Source organism: Anastrepha obliqua, chromosome 2, assembly GCF_027943255.1.
Source record: "Anastrepha obliqua isolate idAnaObli1 chromosome 2, idAnaObli1_1.0, whole genome shotgun sequence".
Lineage (NCBI taxonomy): Eukaryota > Metazoa > Arthropoda > Insecta > Diptera > Tephritidae > Anastrepha > Anastrepha obliqua.
The window spans coordinates 15,670,474-15,686,023 of record NC_072893.1 but is presented as its reverse complement, the minus strand read 5'-3'; the positions used below and the strand labels follow the sequence as shown (position 1 = coordinate 15,686,023).

General features: G+C 39.8%; 1 protein-coding gene across 1 annotated transcript; it reads right to left on the bottom strand.

The window, feature by feature from the left end:
* Positions 1-10,186: 10,186 nt before the first annotated feature.
* On the bottom strand, positions 10,187-11,684 carry LOC129238655 (trypsin-like). The gene is made up of 5 exons (XM_054873753.1): positions 11,469-11,684; positions 11,318-11,368; positions 11,011-11,220; positions 10,666-10,936; positions 10,187-10,582 (listed from the first exon to the last, which is right to left on the bottom strand). Exons 1-5 carry the CDS (start codon positions 11,594-11,596, stop codon positions 10,214-10,216), a joined length of 1,029 nt encoding a protein of 342 aa, XP_054729728.1. The 5' UTR covers positions 11,597-11,684; the 3' UTR covers positions 10,187-10,213.
* Positions 11,685-15,550: the final 3,866 nt, after the last annotated feature.

Below are 15,550 nucleotides of genomic sequence, written 5' to 3'. Positions count from 1 at the left end.
TCTCTGGGGTAAGTTACCCTAAGTGTTACAGCTAAGTGTTACAGCCGTGAAAGAATGTCCACAAGGGGGGGTACTATCGCCATTGCTCTGGTCTATCCTGGCTGACGATTTGGTACAAGCCATTAACAATAAAGGGTTTAAAACAATAGGGTATGCAGATGACATTTCTGTAATAATTAAAGGCAACCACGAGAGGACCATAAAGGACTTAATGCAGGATTCCTTAAATATAAGCTGAGAGTGGTGTATAAAAGAGGGATTATCAATAAATCCTTTCAAAACCACTATTATCCCATTTACCAGGAAAAGGGTTCTAAATATAATATACCCATCCTGGGAATAAACGGAATAGACGTACCTCTAAAGGAAGAGGTTAAATATCTAGGAATTATTTTGGTTAGAAAACTAATTTCGGAGACCCATGTCAACTCAGTAATAAAAAAGGCAAAGAAAAACCTTTGGACAACAAAACAGCTCTTGGGTAAATACTGTGGTCTGAACCCGAAAATGACCTTCTGGATCTATTCCCAAATGGTAAGACCTACTGTACCATATGTGGCCTTGGTTTGGTGGGTTAAAACAAATCAAGCTACTGCTATATCAAAACTGTGTAAACTAGAAAGGCTGGCGTGGTTAAGCATAACAGGGGCCATGAGAACTACCCCAACTGCTGGCATGGAAGCACTTTTAAATTTACCACCCCTACATTTAGCAATACAAGAGGAAGCTACGATGCAAGCACTCTCTTTTCATATGAAAGAAAAATTTAAACCAGGAGATCTTACTGGATACCTCAATATGTTGAACAGGGTGCAATATGCAGTATGCATAGCCCAGGGTAATGACCACACGGAACCCATACTCAATTTTATAAAGAGATACAAGGTTATCTTCCCGTCTAGGGAAGAGTGGAACACTAACCGAACATGGCTAAATTATGACTCACAAAAACGGCACATCGATGGTTCGAAGGAGTAGGAGCAGGAATAGTGGGGCATAGAGGACACAAATCACTAACACTAAGTACAGTTACCACAATTTGCCATGCGGAGCTCTTCGCCATAATGGAAACAGTAGAAATCATATCCAAAGGAGGGTTCGAGGGTTTTTCATGGCAGAAATATGTACATTCGGAGGTTTGCCCTTGCCTGGCGAGGGGCGACCGCTATTATTGGAGATGTTGGTGTTTATTTGTAAGTGACATTTCTTCGCTTTATTTACATTTTTTCCAAATTTTTTTTCTTCTTTTCCTTTGAGCAGTCAAATCTCTGTCTCTCGCAAATGAAGTGTTGCTTAGTTTTGGATATAAAAAAACACTATTTAAAGAAAGGAAAATATCAACTTTTTATTTAATTGCTTAAAGAACTTTGTGTGCGTGACTTATTTTCTTTACTGTGCGCGTTTTTTTTAATAAATGAGTTATGGTTTTGCCCAATAGATTTATTGAAAAAACATAGTTTTAAAAATCTATCCTTGTATTTAGAACATTTTTGTTTTTATAATTTCTTAAAAAAAAGGTCAAAAAATACTTTTTTGCTAAATTTGAGGTTATGTAATAAGATAAGGTGCAAGTTTTTGAAAAAGGTCGTTATGATTTCTTCAGTATAATCAGGTATTTTTCTTTTATTTTTTTGCTGTGAATACACCTCTATGGCTTTAATTCGTGTTCAGTATATTCAAAGGCTTTTTAAAATTTATAAAAAGGTTTCAAATGCTAAAAAGGGTTGAGAGAAGACGACCCAATATTTTTGCATAACCTCAAAAGGAGCTAAAAATGGGATTTGCACATTCAAAACATCAAATTTTATAAAAGTCAACAAATTTTCAATAGCAATGAAATTTTCTCAGCGTAAACTTTAAATGCAAGAGTTCTTTTCTAGTTTTTAGTTCTTTTTTAAATAATTATATATATTTTTTTTTAACTTCCAGTTTTGGTAAATAGTTTCAAATTAAAAAAAAAAGAAATGAAAAATAAAAAAAAAACTTTTGAGTTTCATTTTGGGTATAAAAAACACTAAATTTATTGCGAAGAGCAAATGGTTGGCAACACTGCAGTACTAGACTAGTGTGATGTCACACACTCTCTGATGGACGCAGTCTTGTTTCTATCATTCTTGAGTAAGCTTCGTAAAATAAAACTACGTAAAATAAATAAAATCTTGTAAAAGTATAGTCCCAACTACAGCAAAAACCGTACAAATTAAAGTTTAAGCCCTGCACAAAATTTAAAAAATTTAAGCCAAATTTCAAAAACAAACCAAATTTCATATGCGTTAATTTTTGCTGGCGATCTTGCGCATTTTCTCAATATCAAACTTTTTGATCTGAAATTTTAGAAGAATTTCCTGTGTCCAGCTTTAGAATCCATTGGATTTTGATGTAATTATAAAAAATCAACATCAATTTGGAGCCACTTCAAACATTGTATTTTCTGTTTAAATCTGGCAACACTGTGGCAACGATGATATTTTTGCTGATGTACATACATCCACTTTTACTTACTTTTGAATAAATCGATGGTTAGGTTAGGTTAGCCTGCTTGGCAATAAGCCACGCATAGACCTTTTGGTTCCTTGCGATACCAGATGAAGACCGACCTCTACGAATACCGAAAGTAGACATCATGTAGGATGTCAGCGCTTTTGGCAAATCTAAGCAGAGCTGGGAGATCCGTTTTTGAGACGTTCTCCAGACCCTCAAACAGTGGGGCTCCCAGACTTTTAATACGCGTTTTTAATAATGCCGAACAAAGACACAGAAAGTGATCTAACGTTTCCTCAACATCCTCTCTGCATTTCCTGCATTTGTCCGTGTTAGCAATCCCTATCTTGTACGCATATGCAGCCAATAGATTGTGACCTCTTAGCATACCTATGATAGTTTTGCAGTCCTTTCGTGAGAGCGTAAGTACGAATTGAGTCAGTTTTTTTGTCGTTAGTTCTGCACATTACTTTTGCTGTTTTGCATGTGGTTAGATTAGTCCATCTAGCTTCCAATCCCTATTTCATGTAGTCGTACATTTCGTTGTTATTTTATTTGGCGGTTTTTGTATGTCGTTCTCTTGTTCAAAAGGTAGTCTACCAGCACTTTTTGCTATCTCATCTACTATTTCGTTTTCCAATGCCTTTGTGACCAGATATGAAGTATTCTGTTTGCGGCTAGTCTTTCTATGGCCTCCCTGCTCCGTTGAACATTTTTGGACTTAATACAATATGATTGCTTTTATTGCCGCTTGATTGGCCACGTATATATTTATTGTTGAGTTCTTTCTTGTTCTAGTGTAGGCTAGCTCCGCGGCTTTCCCCACAGCAAAAACTTCCGCTTGGAAAATACTGCTGTGGTCTGGCAGCTTAATAGTTCTCTCAAGTTTTGAGCAGTAAATACTCGCTCCCACTCCATCTAAAGTTTTAGAGCCGTCTGTATAGATGTGAAAAGTTCTATGGTCAGGCTTCATGCCTTTGTGCCATCCCTCCTCTTCAATTGTAGTGCGAAACCTTTTCTCCCAACTAAAGTACGAAGTCATGTAGTCTGTGCAACCTGAGCTCCATTTTCCTATTGAGCTGTGGCCGAAGGTTCTACAGGTGAATACTCCAGCAGCCTCCTCGCGGATTTCGCTGCCAGGTTTTCCACCATAAGGTCAATAGGTGGCATGCTGAGTATCATTTCCAGCGCCGCTATTGGAGTGGTTTTCATCGCTCCTGTTATGAACAGAGCAGCGAGTCGTTGAATCCTTTCTAGTGCCGTTAAGTATGTCAGCTTTCTTGTCGCAGTCCACCATGCTAAGGCCTCATACAGTAATATCGGTCTAACTACTGCCGTGTAGCACCAATGCATCAGAGAGGGTGATAGACCCCAAGTAACGCCCAGCATTCTTCTACATGCGTACAACGCATTACTGGCCTTTTTCACCCTCTCCTCAACATTTTGCTTCCACAGCAATTTGCTGTCCAGTATTACTCCGAGGTACCTCGCATGATCTTTGAGAAGTCCACGCCGCTACCTTGTACTTCCTGGTAAAAAGTACTATGTCCGTTTTTCCCGCGTTTACCAATAGCCCCACATTACTGATGGTGTCCGGGTACTTTCCCTTGACTACTATAGCTATGTCATCTGCATATGCCACCAGTTTTGGTGCCCCTCCGTAAAATTTCTTGAGCAGTTCAAGAAATCGATGACGGGAAGAAGATTTTCTTGCATGCGTCTTTTAGTATCATACTTAATATAATTCTACTAAAAATCAATGGACCATAAAAATGCATATTCGGAATTCTTCAAAAAATTCTCCCTAATTTTTTAAAACTTTCTGCCCAATTTGAAACTTTGAGTTATATATTTTTTGTTGTAGTATGAACTGTCAAGAGCCAGCGAATAAGATGACTGGGTCATATCAGCGGCCAAAAATAGAGCTACTAGCATACCGTATCACTGACCACCGGTAAGGAAAAGAAGCAGAGAAAGGTAACGAAAAAGGTGCTTGGACTCTGTCGTATAGAAAATGATCTAGGTACAATAAGTATTGCTAAGTAGAAGGTGCTGACTAATGATCGAGCTAAAATGAGGAATATAGCTGCGGCTATGAGCAACGATAGAGCTATAAAAAAGATCTTCGAAACATGTCCATAAGGCAACAGAAGAAGAGGCCAGCCGAGAAAACGGTGGAGAGATGCTAACATACTTATTTATTTTTACCGAGAGTTGGTAGAGGTGCTGTCTGAGTGACACACTTCTGACTCAGTTAGCACAAATGGTGCCATTATGGGCCGTCAGGAAAGTTAATATTTTCAAAATTTGTAGATAAATTAATCAGACCAATTTTTATAGAGCGACGATAGATATTCCGAATTGTTTTACTATTTATAATCCATTTAAAGATTTTTAGAGTGTGTAACATTCAAATTTTAAACAAATTTAACTGGCAACTGATCCGAACCAAATGCATTAAGTCCTATTGGCTGAGTTAAGGGCATGGGGATGTTTGAGAATACCAAACCTATATTCGACGGTGTAAACCTGCTCGATGATGGTATACAAGATGAAGTCCAAAAAAAAAAAAACAAGACTGGCGTCATAAAAATGTTTTTGATAGTGCCATCTTTTTATTGAGTTAGTGCGTTTGAAGTTACATCCCTAGCTGACTTCCAGTGACAGCTTGGTGATATTCGGTTGAGTGGAAGCGAAGTTACTGTGTCTAAAGTGTCAGTATATTTGAGTTATCGGTACATAAATGAGTTTCAGACAAAGAGCTAATATCAAATTTTGTTTTAAAATCGGTAAAACGTTTAGTGAAACATTTGAATTGATTAAAAAAGTTTATGGCGATGATTGTTCATCTCGCGCCAGAGTTCATGAGTGGTTTACACGTTTCAGAGATGGTTGTGAGGACATAAATGACAATGAACATACGAGGCGCCCAAAATCAGTGATCACCGAAAACTCCATCGATATTTTTTGTAAATTTATCAAAAAGGAACCGAAATCATCTTTGAAATTCATGGAATCGGATTTGATCCGAATTTCCAAAACATCGATTTATCGCATTTTAACTGATCATTTGGGCTTACGAAGGGTCTGTGCACGTTTCATTCCGCACAAGTTAACTGAGGTCCAAAAATTGCTCAGAACTCAACATTCGAAAGACCTCATTAAAGAGGCGAGAAAAGACGAGAATTTCCTTTACAACATTGTAGCTGGTGAAGAAACCAGATATTTCCAACATGAAGTGCCGAATGGGAGGCCCTAGACGAGCCACCACCCAAAACTCGCGTTTGAAGAAGTCAAAAATCAAGTCGATGCTCATTTGTTTTTACGATTCCAAGGGAATTGTCCAGAAGGAGTTCGTGCCAACGGGTCAAGCCGTCAACGCAATTTTCTATCTTGTCGTTTTGCAGCGTTTGTTGCATCGCATTCGTCGAATTCGCCCTGAATACCGCGAAGAAGGAAGTTGGCGCTTATTGCATGATAATGCACCATCCCATCGATCCACCCTTGGGACTGATTGGTTGACTAGAAATCGCATTTTAACCGCCAATCACTCACCGTATTCGCCTGATATGACTCCCTGTGACTTCTACCAGAACAGTGTATCGAGGCCAGAGAACAAGCTCCTGTCGTTTCTATTTTAGCTCAGTCTTGTTTATTTCGGACCTTACCTTGTATATGTAGGGTAATTTAAATACGAAACTACTATTGGAAATAATGTGGTAAATTCATTCAGAATATTCCCTCATGCATTTGCTATCGAGCATCTCCAAGTTCTTTGGAAATTCTTTTAAAGACACTTAGTACTTGGAATATTCTAAATATATATATTACTTGAAATTTTCTGAGTATGTTAACCAACTTCAGCAAAAAATAGTGCCAAGTACAGTGTGGAAAATCCGTACTTACTTAAGTATAGACGCACACTTTCAAGCTTTCATGCATGTGTGGGTGGGTGGGGTGTATATCATTTTGTCGCATTGTATGCAAGTTACCGGGCATGCCAAGCATTCACAACATATTGCATATGCAATTACATATGCACCTTTACTGCTTACCACCACTTCCGTTCAGCCCTCACAAATCGGCTTGTCTCGGCCCAACCAGATAAACAATAAACAGCAAGAAAATAAAGGGCACTAAAGTCTCAGTACCCAACAGCTGGACAGTTTCACATGCGCAAAGGTGCAGCAGGAGTTGGAAGATGCACAGGCGGTGAATAACAATAACAATAACGATTGATCGACCATTTAGCTACTGCCACATGGACTGATGCCACAACACTGATTGTTGCCCCATACCCAGTAACCAACATTGATGGCGGAGGTGCCAGCAGAGTAAAGATTTCGAAATATACTTAAATGCATATGCAGATATTTGCATGTGTATGTGTGTATGTATGTATGTGTGCTATGTGGCAAAGCAAACGCTTTGTTGGCTACAGTGAATCTGGAGTTGCATACTTTCATGTGTGTGTGTGGAAGTTGGTCGCACTGGCATCATTGCGGTTTCTTGCCTTGCACTTGCACTTCCGTTTCCGGTTTGCTTTTATTGCTGGCTACTCCTGCTGTTGCTATTGTTATCTATCGACCACTGTCAGTTGTTGTTTATTGTTGACGTTATTGCTGCCGTTGCCTTACTTGCAGTTGTTTTTGCTGTTGCTGTTGTCTGTCATTGTTTACATGCATTGATTGAATTTGTTTACACCATTAAATTTGCAAATTGCCATTTTGGGGGCGAGTTTTGCATAAACTGTCAGAAAATGTTGCACTAAAAAACAAGCACACAAACACATACACACGTATGCATATGGCGTGCTTGCTGTGATGTTGCAAGGACACTTTCAAGCTTTATTGTAGAGCAGAGTGTTAAAGCAATTATGAGGTTTTGCTGAAGCGCTTTTCCAAACGATTGAATGCATAAATGTAGATATATATATGTAAATATTTCTCATACAGTGTCGGGCAAGAAATAAGCAACGTGGCATAATTCAAAAATGCTGATTCTTTTTTTATTTTTTATTATTTTAACTAATTTTATTTAACCATAGTTCATTTTATTTCTCATACAGCGGCGGGCAATAAAATAGCATCGTGACATAATTCAAAAATTCTGATTTTTTTTTATATTTTTTATTTAATTTTAACTAATTATATTTAACCATAGTTCATATTATTGCATACAGTGGCGGGCAAAAAAATAGCAGCGTGACATAAGGTGTAAATTCTGACTTTTTTTATTTTTTATTTAATTTTAACTATTTTAGTTCATTTTATTCCTCATACAGTGGCGGGCAAAAAATTATGTCCCGGTGATATTTTTTGATATAATTTTTCGAAAATTCTGACTCTTTCTTTATCTTTTATTTAATTTTAACTAATTTTATTTAACCACAGTTCACTTTATTCCTCATACAGTGGCTGGCAAAAAATAGCAACGTGACATAAGGCGTAAATTCTGACTCTTTTTTTATTTTTTATTTAATTTTAACTAATTTTATTTAGCCACAGTTCATTTTATTCCTCATACAGTGGCTGGCAAAAAAAAAAAAATAGCAGCGTGACATAAGGCGTAAATTCTGACTTTTCTTTATTTTTTATTTAATTTTAACTAATTTTATTTAGCCACAGTTCATTTTATTCCTCATACAGTGGCGGGCAAAAAACTAGCAACGTGACATTAGGCGTAAACTCTGACTCTTTTTTTATTTTTTATTTAATTTTAACTCATTTTATTTAACCACAGTTCATTTTATTTCTCATACAGTGGCTGACAAAAAAATAGCAACGTGACATAAGGCGTAAGTTCTGACTCTTTTTTTATTTTTTATTTAATTTTAACTAACTTTATTTAACCACAGTTAATTTTACAAGAAAAAAAATTTTATTGGTTCGAAGAATAAGTTCGTAGCGTTTTTATATTTTCTTTTAAATGGTGGTTAAGTTTCAAAGGCCGATGTTGATTTTGAATAAAATACAATTTTTTTAAGAAATTATTGTAATTTCTCTTTATTATGATAATATTGGTATAGCTCAATTACGCGCAAAACAAAAAATTGGCCAAATAGTCGCCGCGGTCTCGGCGGCACACCTCCATCCGATGGTTCAAATTTTCGATGACGCTGAGGCATAATAGGGGTTCTATGCCGTTAATGTGCCGAATTATCTCATCCTTTAGCTCTTGAATTGTTGCTCGCTGATCGACGTACACCTTTTCTTTCAAATAACTTCAAAGAAAGATGTCCAACGGTGTCAAATCACGCGATCTTGGCGGCCAATTGACATCGTCGCGACTTGACAATATTCGGCCATCAAATTTTCGCGCAAAAGAGCGATTGTTTCGTTAGCTGTATGACAAGTAGCACCGTCCGTGCGACGGTATGGAGAAGGTGTCATAGGTGAGTCTACAGCCCGGAAAAGGGTTGCAAAGTTCAAAAAATTACGACTTTGATGTCGATGACACGCCCGGCAGTGGAAGACCTTCTGGATTCGATGAAGATTGCCACAAATCACTTTCGAAGGAGAACGGAGAACGGTCGCCAAACCAGTCGTGAATTGGCGGGAAATGATTCCCAATCACCAACGTTCAATGGGATTTACCGAAAATTTGAGAGCCCGGCGCCTCACGAACTCAACGAAAAAAACGAAGAACGTCGCTTTCAAATTTCTTCTCAGCATCTTGTCCGCCATCGAGCAACACGCGGTCATAAACAGCGCATTTTGCACCGAATCGTCACAGGAGATGAGAAAGGGGGCCTATGCGACAAAGGAGGCTGAAGCAAGGAAAGGAGTGGGTGGCTCCAGGAGATACACCAAAGCCGAGAGTCAAGCCGGATCTTCATCCAAAGAAGGCCGTGATATGAGTTTGGTGTGACTAGGAGGACATGGTGCACTGGGAAAAGTTCGAAAAGAATGCCACGCTCAACAAGGAGCTTTACATTGCCCAGCTGCACCGCGTGAAAGAGGCTTTGCGACTGAAAATACCGGACCGGCATGGTCAAACCATACTCCTTCACGACAACGCCAGGCCTCAAGTTGCACAAGTCGTCAAAGCCGCACTCCAAGCGCTCGAATGGGAGGTTCTTCAGCATCCGCCGTATTCTCCGGACCTTGCACCGACTGATTACCATCTTTTCCGCTTTGTGTCAAACCACATGAAGGGCGTTACCTTCGATAACAAAGAAGCCCTTAAAAACTGGCTCAACAACTTCTTTGACACCAGATGAGGCGATTTTTGGCGGAATAGCATCCACAAATTGGACGATAGGTGGGAAGAGGTGGTAAACTCCAACGGCGAATATATAATTGATTAACTTATTTTTTTGTTTAAATAAAAGTCTGCGGTAAAAACGCCACGAACTTATTCCCCAATCTAATATAACGTCCATATCTACACTATTTATTCGAATTAAAACAATATTCTTCTTCTTAATTGGCGCGATAACCGTGGCCGAGTTTAACAAAGCGCGCCAGTCGTTTCTTTCTCGCGCTAACCGACGCCAGTTGGACACATCAAGTGAAGTTAAGTCCTTCTCCAACTGATCTTTCCAAAGCAGTGGAGGACTTTCGCTCCCTCTGATACCACCAGCTGGTACTGCATCGAATACTTTCAGAGCCGGAGCATTTGTATCCATTCGGACGACATGACCCAGCCAACGTAGCCAATAAAAACACTACAACTCGATAAATGTGCATCATAATTTGGGGGTCCCAATGGGCCACTCTACATTTATTTCTTACAAAACATGCCATATTAGCAGATCTACTAACAACAAATTAATCGGATCACACACAACCGAGCACGCCCACCAACGAGCGCCCCTTGATATCATCATTTTAATCCAGCGTAAATTATAATACACATCTGAATAAACACCTGGATATGAATATTTACTGCAGCCAAAAGTCCACGAAATCACGCCCACTAATTTTTTATGACAAATAAGCGGACCGCCCGCAGAACCCGCGCAAGGACTGCTATCGTAATTTGTGGTACTGCCAGCGCACAAATCACCAGGCATGTAATGCGGATAATCTGTTTTACATTGCTCCTCCGTGTAGAGTCTTACGTACTGATACGACGCTATCGAACCATACGGGCCGCCCTTAGTGAGAAAAGAGTACAGACGTTCAAAAATATATGCAACAATTAGCAACAACAATTTAATTAAGATAACAACATATTTACAAAGTAAAGTCTTCCCCATCCGAGGACAATGCAACGCGCACCATGCGGCGGTGGTTTTGTGGGTAGTGGCATAATTTGTACGTGTGCATTTAGTATAATATTTCCTTTTAAATGAAGTAATGCGATATCGTTGGTAGTATGAAAAGTGAAATTCGGATTCGAAATTACTTGGTCGACGGCCATGAGACGTGTGGTTGGGCTCTTTTTTATGCGATTCGGAGTGCCACTCACAATTATAATTAAGCGCGGAGGCACAGGAACTTTCTCTTGGCTGAAAGAAAATCGCCAAGAAGATCATACAAAAAATTTGTTATTTGATACAGATACACAGAGAAATATACGAACTTGGCTACGCATTGTGCTGCTGTTACGATCCATCGAAGGCCGATAATGACGCCGGCACAATAATGGTTATCACCAAAATAACGCGTGGCCGTGCGGAAACGCAAAGAAACCATATAACGGGTATAGTGAGTTGTATCCTCCAGCTGGAGAGTGCGCTCTGTTGTAGATGTCACATATTCCGTTTGATTTGTGAAATTACCACTTGTTGTGCTGCATGACATTAGTTGAAGGAGGAATGTTGAGAGACAAAATTTAATCGCGTTAGACATAGCGCGGTAGATAAGCAAATATTTCAAAATATAATTACTTGACAGATATCTCATATTCCGTTTGATTTGTGAAACTATCATCTATTTCGCTGCATGACATTAGTTGAAAAAATATATAATAAATAAATTAAAAAAAAAAAATATAAATATAATTAAAATTAATATATGCATATATAAAAATATAATTACGTGTCATATATCTCATCTTCCGTTTCATTCACATTTTCCGTTTGATTTGTGAAATTATCACTTGTTACGCTGCATGACATTAGTTGAACTAGGAATGTTGAGAGACAAAATTTAATCGCGTTAGACATAGCGCGGTAGATAAGCAAATAATTCAAAATATAATTACGGAAAATATAGTTTATTTATGAAGTTTTTGAATTGTCAATACTTTAGAGCACAACATAGCTCTCAGACGTTACGATTTGTCGTACACTTTGAGTAGGTATTTCTATAAAAAGTCACTACGTGTATCTGTTGTAGGAGACTCAAACAATTTTTTTATTTTATGTTCGGGAATAAGTTCGGAGCGTTCTTACCGAAGACAAAAAACAATAATTATATCAATAAGTTAATCTATTATATATTCGCCGTTGCTGTTTACTACCTCTTCCCACCTCTCGTCCTATTTGTTGCTGCTGTCCCGCCAAAAATCGCCTGATCTGGTGTCAAAAAAGTTGTTGAGCCAGTTTTTAAGCGCTTCTATGTTATCGAAGGTAACGCTTTTTATATGGTTTGACAGAGAGCGGAAAAGATAGAAGTTGGTCAGCGCAAGGTCCGTAGAATAGGGCAGATGCTGAAGGACCTCCCATTCGAGCGCTCGGAGTGTGGCTTTGACGACTTGTTCAACATGGAGCCTGGCGTTGTCGTAAAGGAGTATCGCTTGACCATGTCGATGAGGTCTTTTCAGTCGCGTAGCCTCATTCACGCGGTGTAGCTAGGTAATGTAAAACTCCTTGTTGAGCGTGGCTTTCTTTGCGAACTTTTCCCAGTGCACCATGTCCCCCTAGTCACACCAAACACATATCATGATCTTCTTTGAATGAAGATTCGGCTTGACTCTCGGCTTTGGTGTATCTCCTGGATTTATCCACTTCTTGCTTTTTTGCTTCATATTGACGTATAGGCACTATTTCTCATCTCCCCTGACGATTCGGTACAAAAAGCGCTGTTTATGACCGCGTGTTGCTCGATGGCGGGCGAGCTCGTGAGGCGCCAGGCTCGGAAATTTTCGGTAAATCCCATTGAACGAAGGTGAGTGAGAAGCGTTTTGGGATCGCAGTTCCTTTTTTCTGCCAATTTACGACTGGTTTGACGACTTTTCTACTTCATAAGTGATTTAAGGCGTTCTTCATCGAATTCAGAAGACCTTCCATTGCCGAACATGTCGTCGTCGTCAAAGTCGCCATTTTTGAGCTTCGCAAATCATCTCCGAGCTGTAGGCTCACCTATGAGACCTTCTCCATAAACATCGCAAATGTTCCGGGCTGCTTCGCTTTTTGATCTCGATGAAAAGCAAAGAAGAGCAGGTGTTGGAAATGCTGATTTTTGCCCTCTCGGTTTTCCATTTCTAAGCCTCAAAACTAATAAAAAAATAAATAACTCGAAAATACAATTAGAATAGTTTTGTAGAGCAGAAAGAGTTCTATTGAATGAATACTGAGCCATTGCCAAACTGTAAACAAATCGTTGTAAAATAAAAAAAAATATAAATTCGCTACGAACTTATTCCCCAACCCAATACATAGAAAATAATTCACGAAAGATGCTCGTGACATTCGGCGTACTGTTATGCGAATTTAATACGTTTCGTTTTATTAATTTCACTTATGAATGGTGTTTTTCTCGGCACTCGGCTATTATATATCTTTTCTCCCAAATAGCTTCGGTTTCCGATGCTTCCGATGTTTCCGATTTGCTGCTGACGATGGGATGATGGGATCCTCGAAACGGTTTCACCGCAAAATGAGAGCCTTGATAACCTGTGGTCTAATCCTGAAAATAAAGGTCTCGCATCTACTTAGAGAGCGCTTGGTACGTACACAGACGTACAATGTGACTGGATCCTTCTGGTCACGGGAAGATCGGGGGCGCTCGAGGGAACTCTCGGGACTAACAAAGCCGCAGAAGCTGTTTGAAGGACAAGGTCGAATCAACTCTGATCTCCGCACCCGCACCTCATCTACTCTGCCCTCGTCGGACTGAAATTCGTACATCTAGGCTCTTTCTTTTTTGTTACACCTGCCACTGGTGAATTTTATCAGCAGACTGAAATGGTTAACGTTATTACTCACCCTTTGGTCATCCCTCTGATTTCAGAAAAATTATAACATTATCAAAGGCGCCGTCACACCAATGGCATCTGAGGTATGCTCGCATTATAATACTGTTACATTACTCCTCCTCGGCTCAGTTCTACTCAGGAATCGCGTTAGCATTTCTTCAAAGTGGAACCGCCTTTCTGTCTATTGACACAACAGGTTCCTGCATCCAGGTTCCGCTCCTGTGGGCATATGGAGACTTTACGACATCGATAGTATCCACTCATCTCACTGCGTTTAAAAGTGGCAGCCCCGTCATGTGATTCCTCTAGCCCATAGGCCGCACCAAACTGTTATTTTCAATGGTTGCAATGGCTGTTCTTGAATGACTTCGGATTGCTCTTTAGCCCAAATACTGAAAGTTTGCTTATTGACGTATCCATTAAGCCAAAAAATGGGCCTTATCGCTAAATATCGCTGAGTGGGCTTGATACTCAATACATAGTACTTGACCCCTAGGCATATTTTTTCTACCGTCCCCCGCGGGTTAGGGGGTTAGAATTTGCCCCTTGTTAGGGACGGCTGTCGTAAGTGGCGACTAAAAACCGGAGGTGTGGTTCTGTTATTTATGAGTTAACTCACCGAAAGGAGGCTGAGCGAAACAGAAACGGCTTGGTGGCGATGGGAACACTGCCATTATTGGAGCGTTCAACCAGCTAATAGTGCATAATTTTACACTTGCTTGTCGTGCTTGTGTGTCGTTCCGTATTTGATGTTTTGTCCCACGTGCAAGTGATTGTAACAGAGATTCAATCTGCTCTTATGCATATTCTTTTGGAGCCTAACCAAAACAAGGCTCTGTCGACCGAGTCAAGACGGTATAACCTTGTTAGCACTTTAAGCTAAGGTGTTGAGGTACCCGCGCCCAGAGCTGCATGACTGGTAAAGTCAGTATCAGTCGTTAACGGTCCATTTCGATGCCCAGGCAAGATCGGTTGTAGCAAACGCCTTACCGCGGTATGCCGGCTTCGCCGCGGCGAATCATTTCGTGCATACTCGTGGGATCAAAATGCCGATGCCTGTGCATCAGCTGTCTATTAATTGGCTAAGTGGCAGTCCAGAGTATTGTTTACAAGTGCGAGGAAGCATTTTGCCGAGAGTTAACGCGAAAAAAATCAGTAATGGAAATCCCCGACCAAGTGCCAATCAAATGGCGAAAGAACTGAAAATATCTGACCATAGCATCCGCTGTATACTGAAATATGATCCCAAAGTCAAGTCTTACAAGATCCAAAAGGCGCATGATCTCACACCAAAGCAGCAACAAATCAGACTTGAGAGGGCGAAGGGGTTGCTTCGCTTGGTCGGTCACTTTCCGAACATTGTGTTCTTTGACGAGAAAATTTTTTAAATAGAGCAATTCGTAAACTCCCAGAACGATAGGGTTTATTTGACCGACGTTCATACGAGAATTTGAGTTATCGATTGGCCACCAGGAGGCAGCACCCGCCAAAGGTAATGGTTTGGGCCACTGTAACCGCATATGGGCGCTCTCCAATCGGTTTCATTGAGTTTGGCGTCAAGGTAAATGCGAAATATTACCGGGAAAGTATTCTGGAGGCTCACAAAGCTCGAGTGACAGAGAATGCTTAAAAAACGTTCATGAAGTTCGGATCCACACAATGGCTCTCAAATTCATCAGACGCGAGTCCGATGGATTATTCTCTTTCAGCCATTTTGGAGCGCAAGATCCGAACTAAAAGATTCCCCAGTCTCCATTGTCCGCGTCTGGGTCAAAATACCTGTCGCATTCGGACTGCTTACGATTCGTTTTTGGGCCGTCTCAAGGCCATAATCAACGCAAAAGCTGGTCAGATCGTGCGAAGGTAAATTGATTTTCATATTTGTATTATTTTTACTCATTTTTTACTTTGAATTGAATAAAAGTAATTTTCCAAACTAAATTTATGGCCCCTTTAATTGGTTACACTTCGAGTGGTGCCG

Excerpts from the sequence above, each read along its gene's own strand:
- LOC129238655 (XM_054873753.1), bottom strand. The coding sequence starts at position 11,596 with ATGTCTAACGCGATTAAATTTTGTCTCTCAACATTCCTAGTTCAACTA. Across the intron at positions 11,221-11,317 it reads GAATATGAGATATCTGTCAA|CACAACAAGTGGTAATTTCA; the intron begins GTAATTATATTT and ends AATGTCATGCAG. Across the intron at positions 10,583-10,665 it reads GATGGGGAAGACTTTACTTT|GGCGGCCCGTATGGTTCGAT; the intron begins GTAAATATGTTG and ends TTTCTCACTAAG.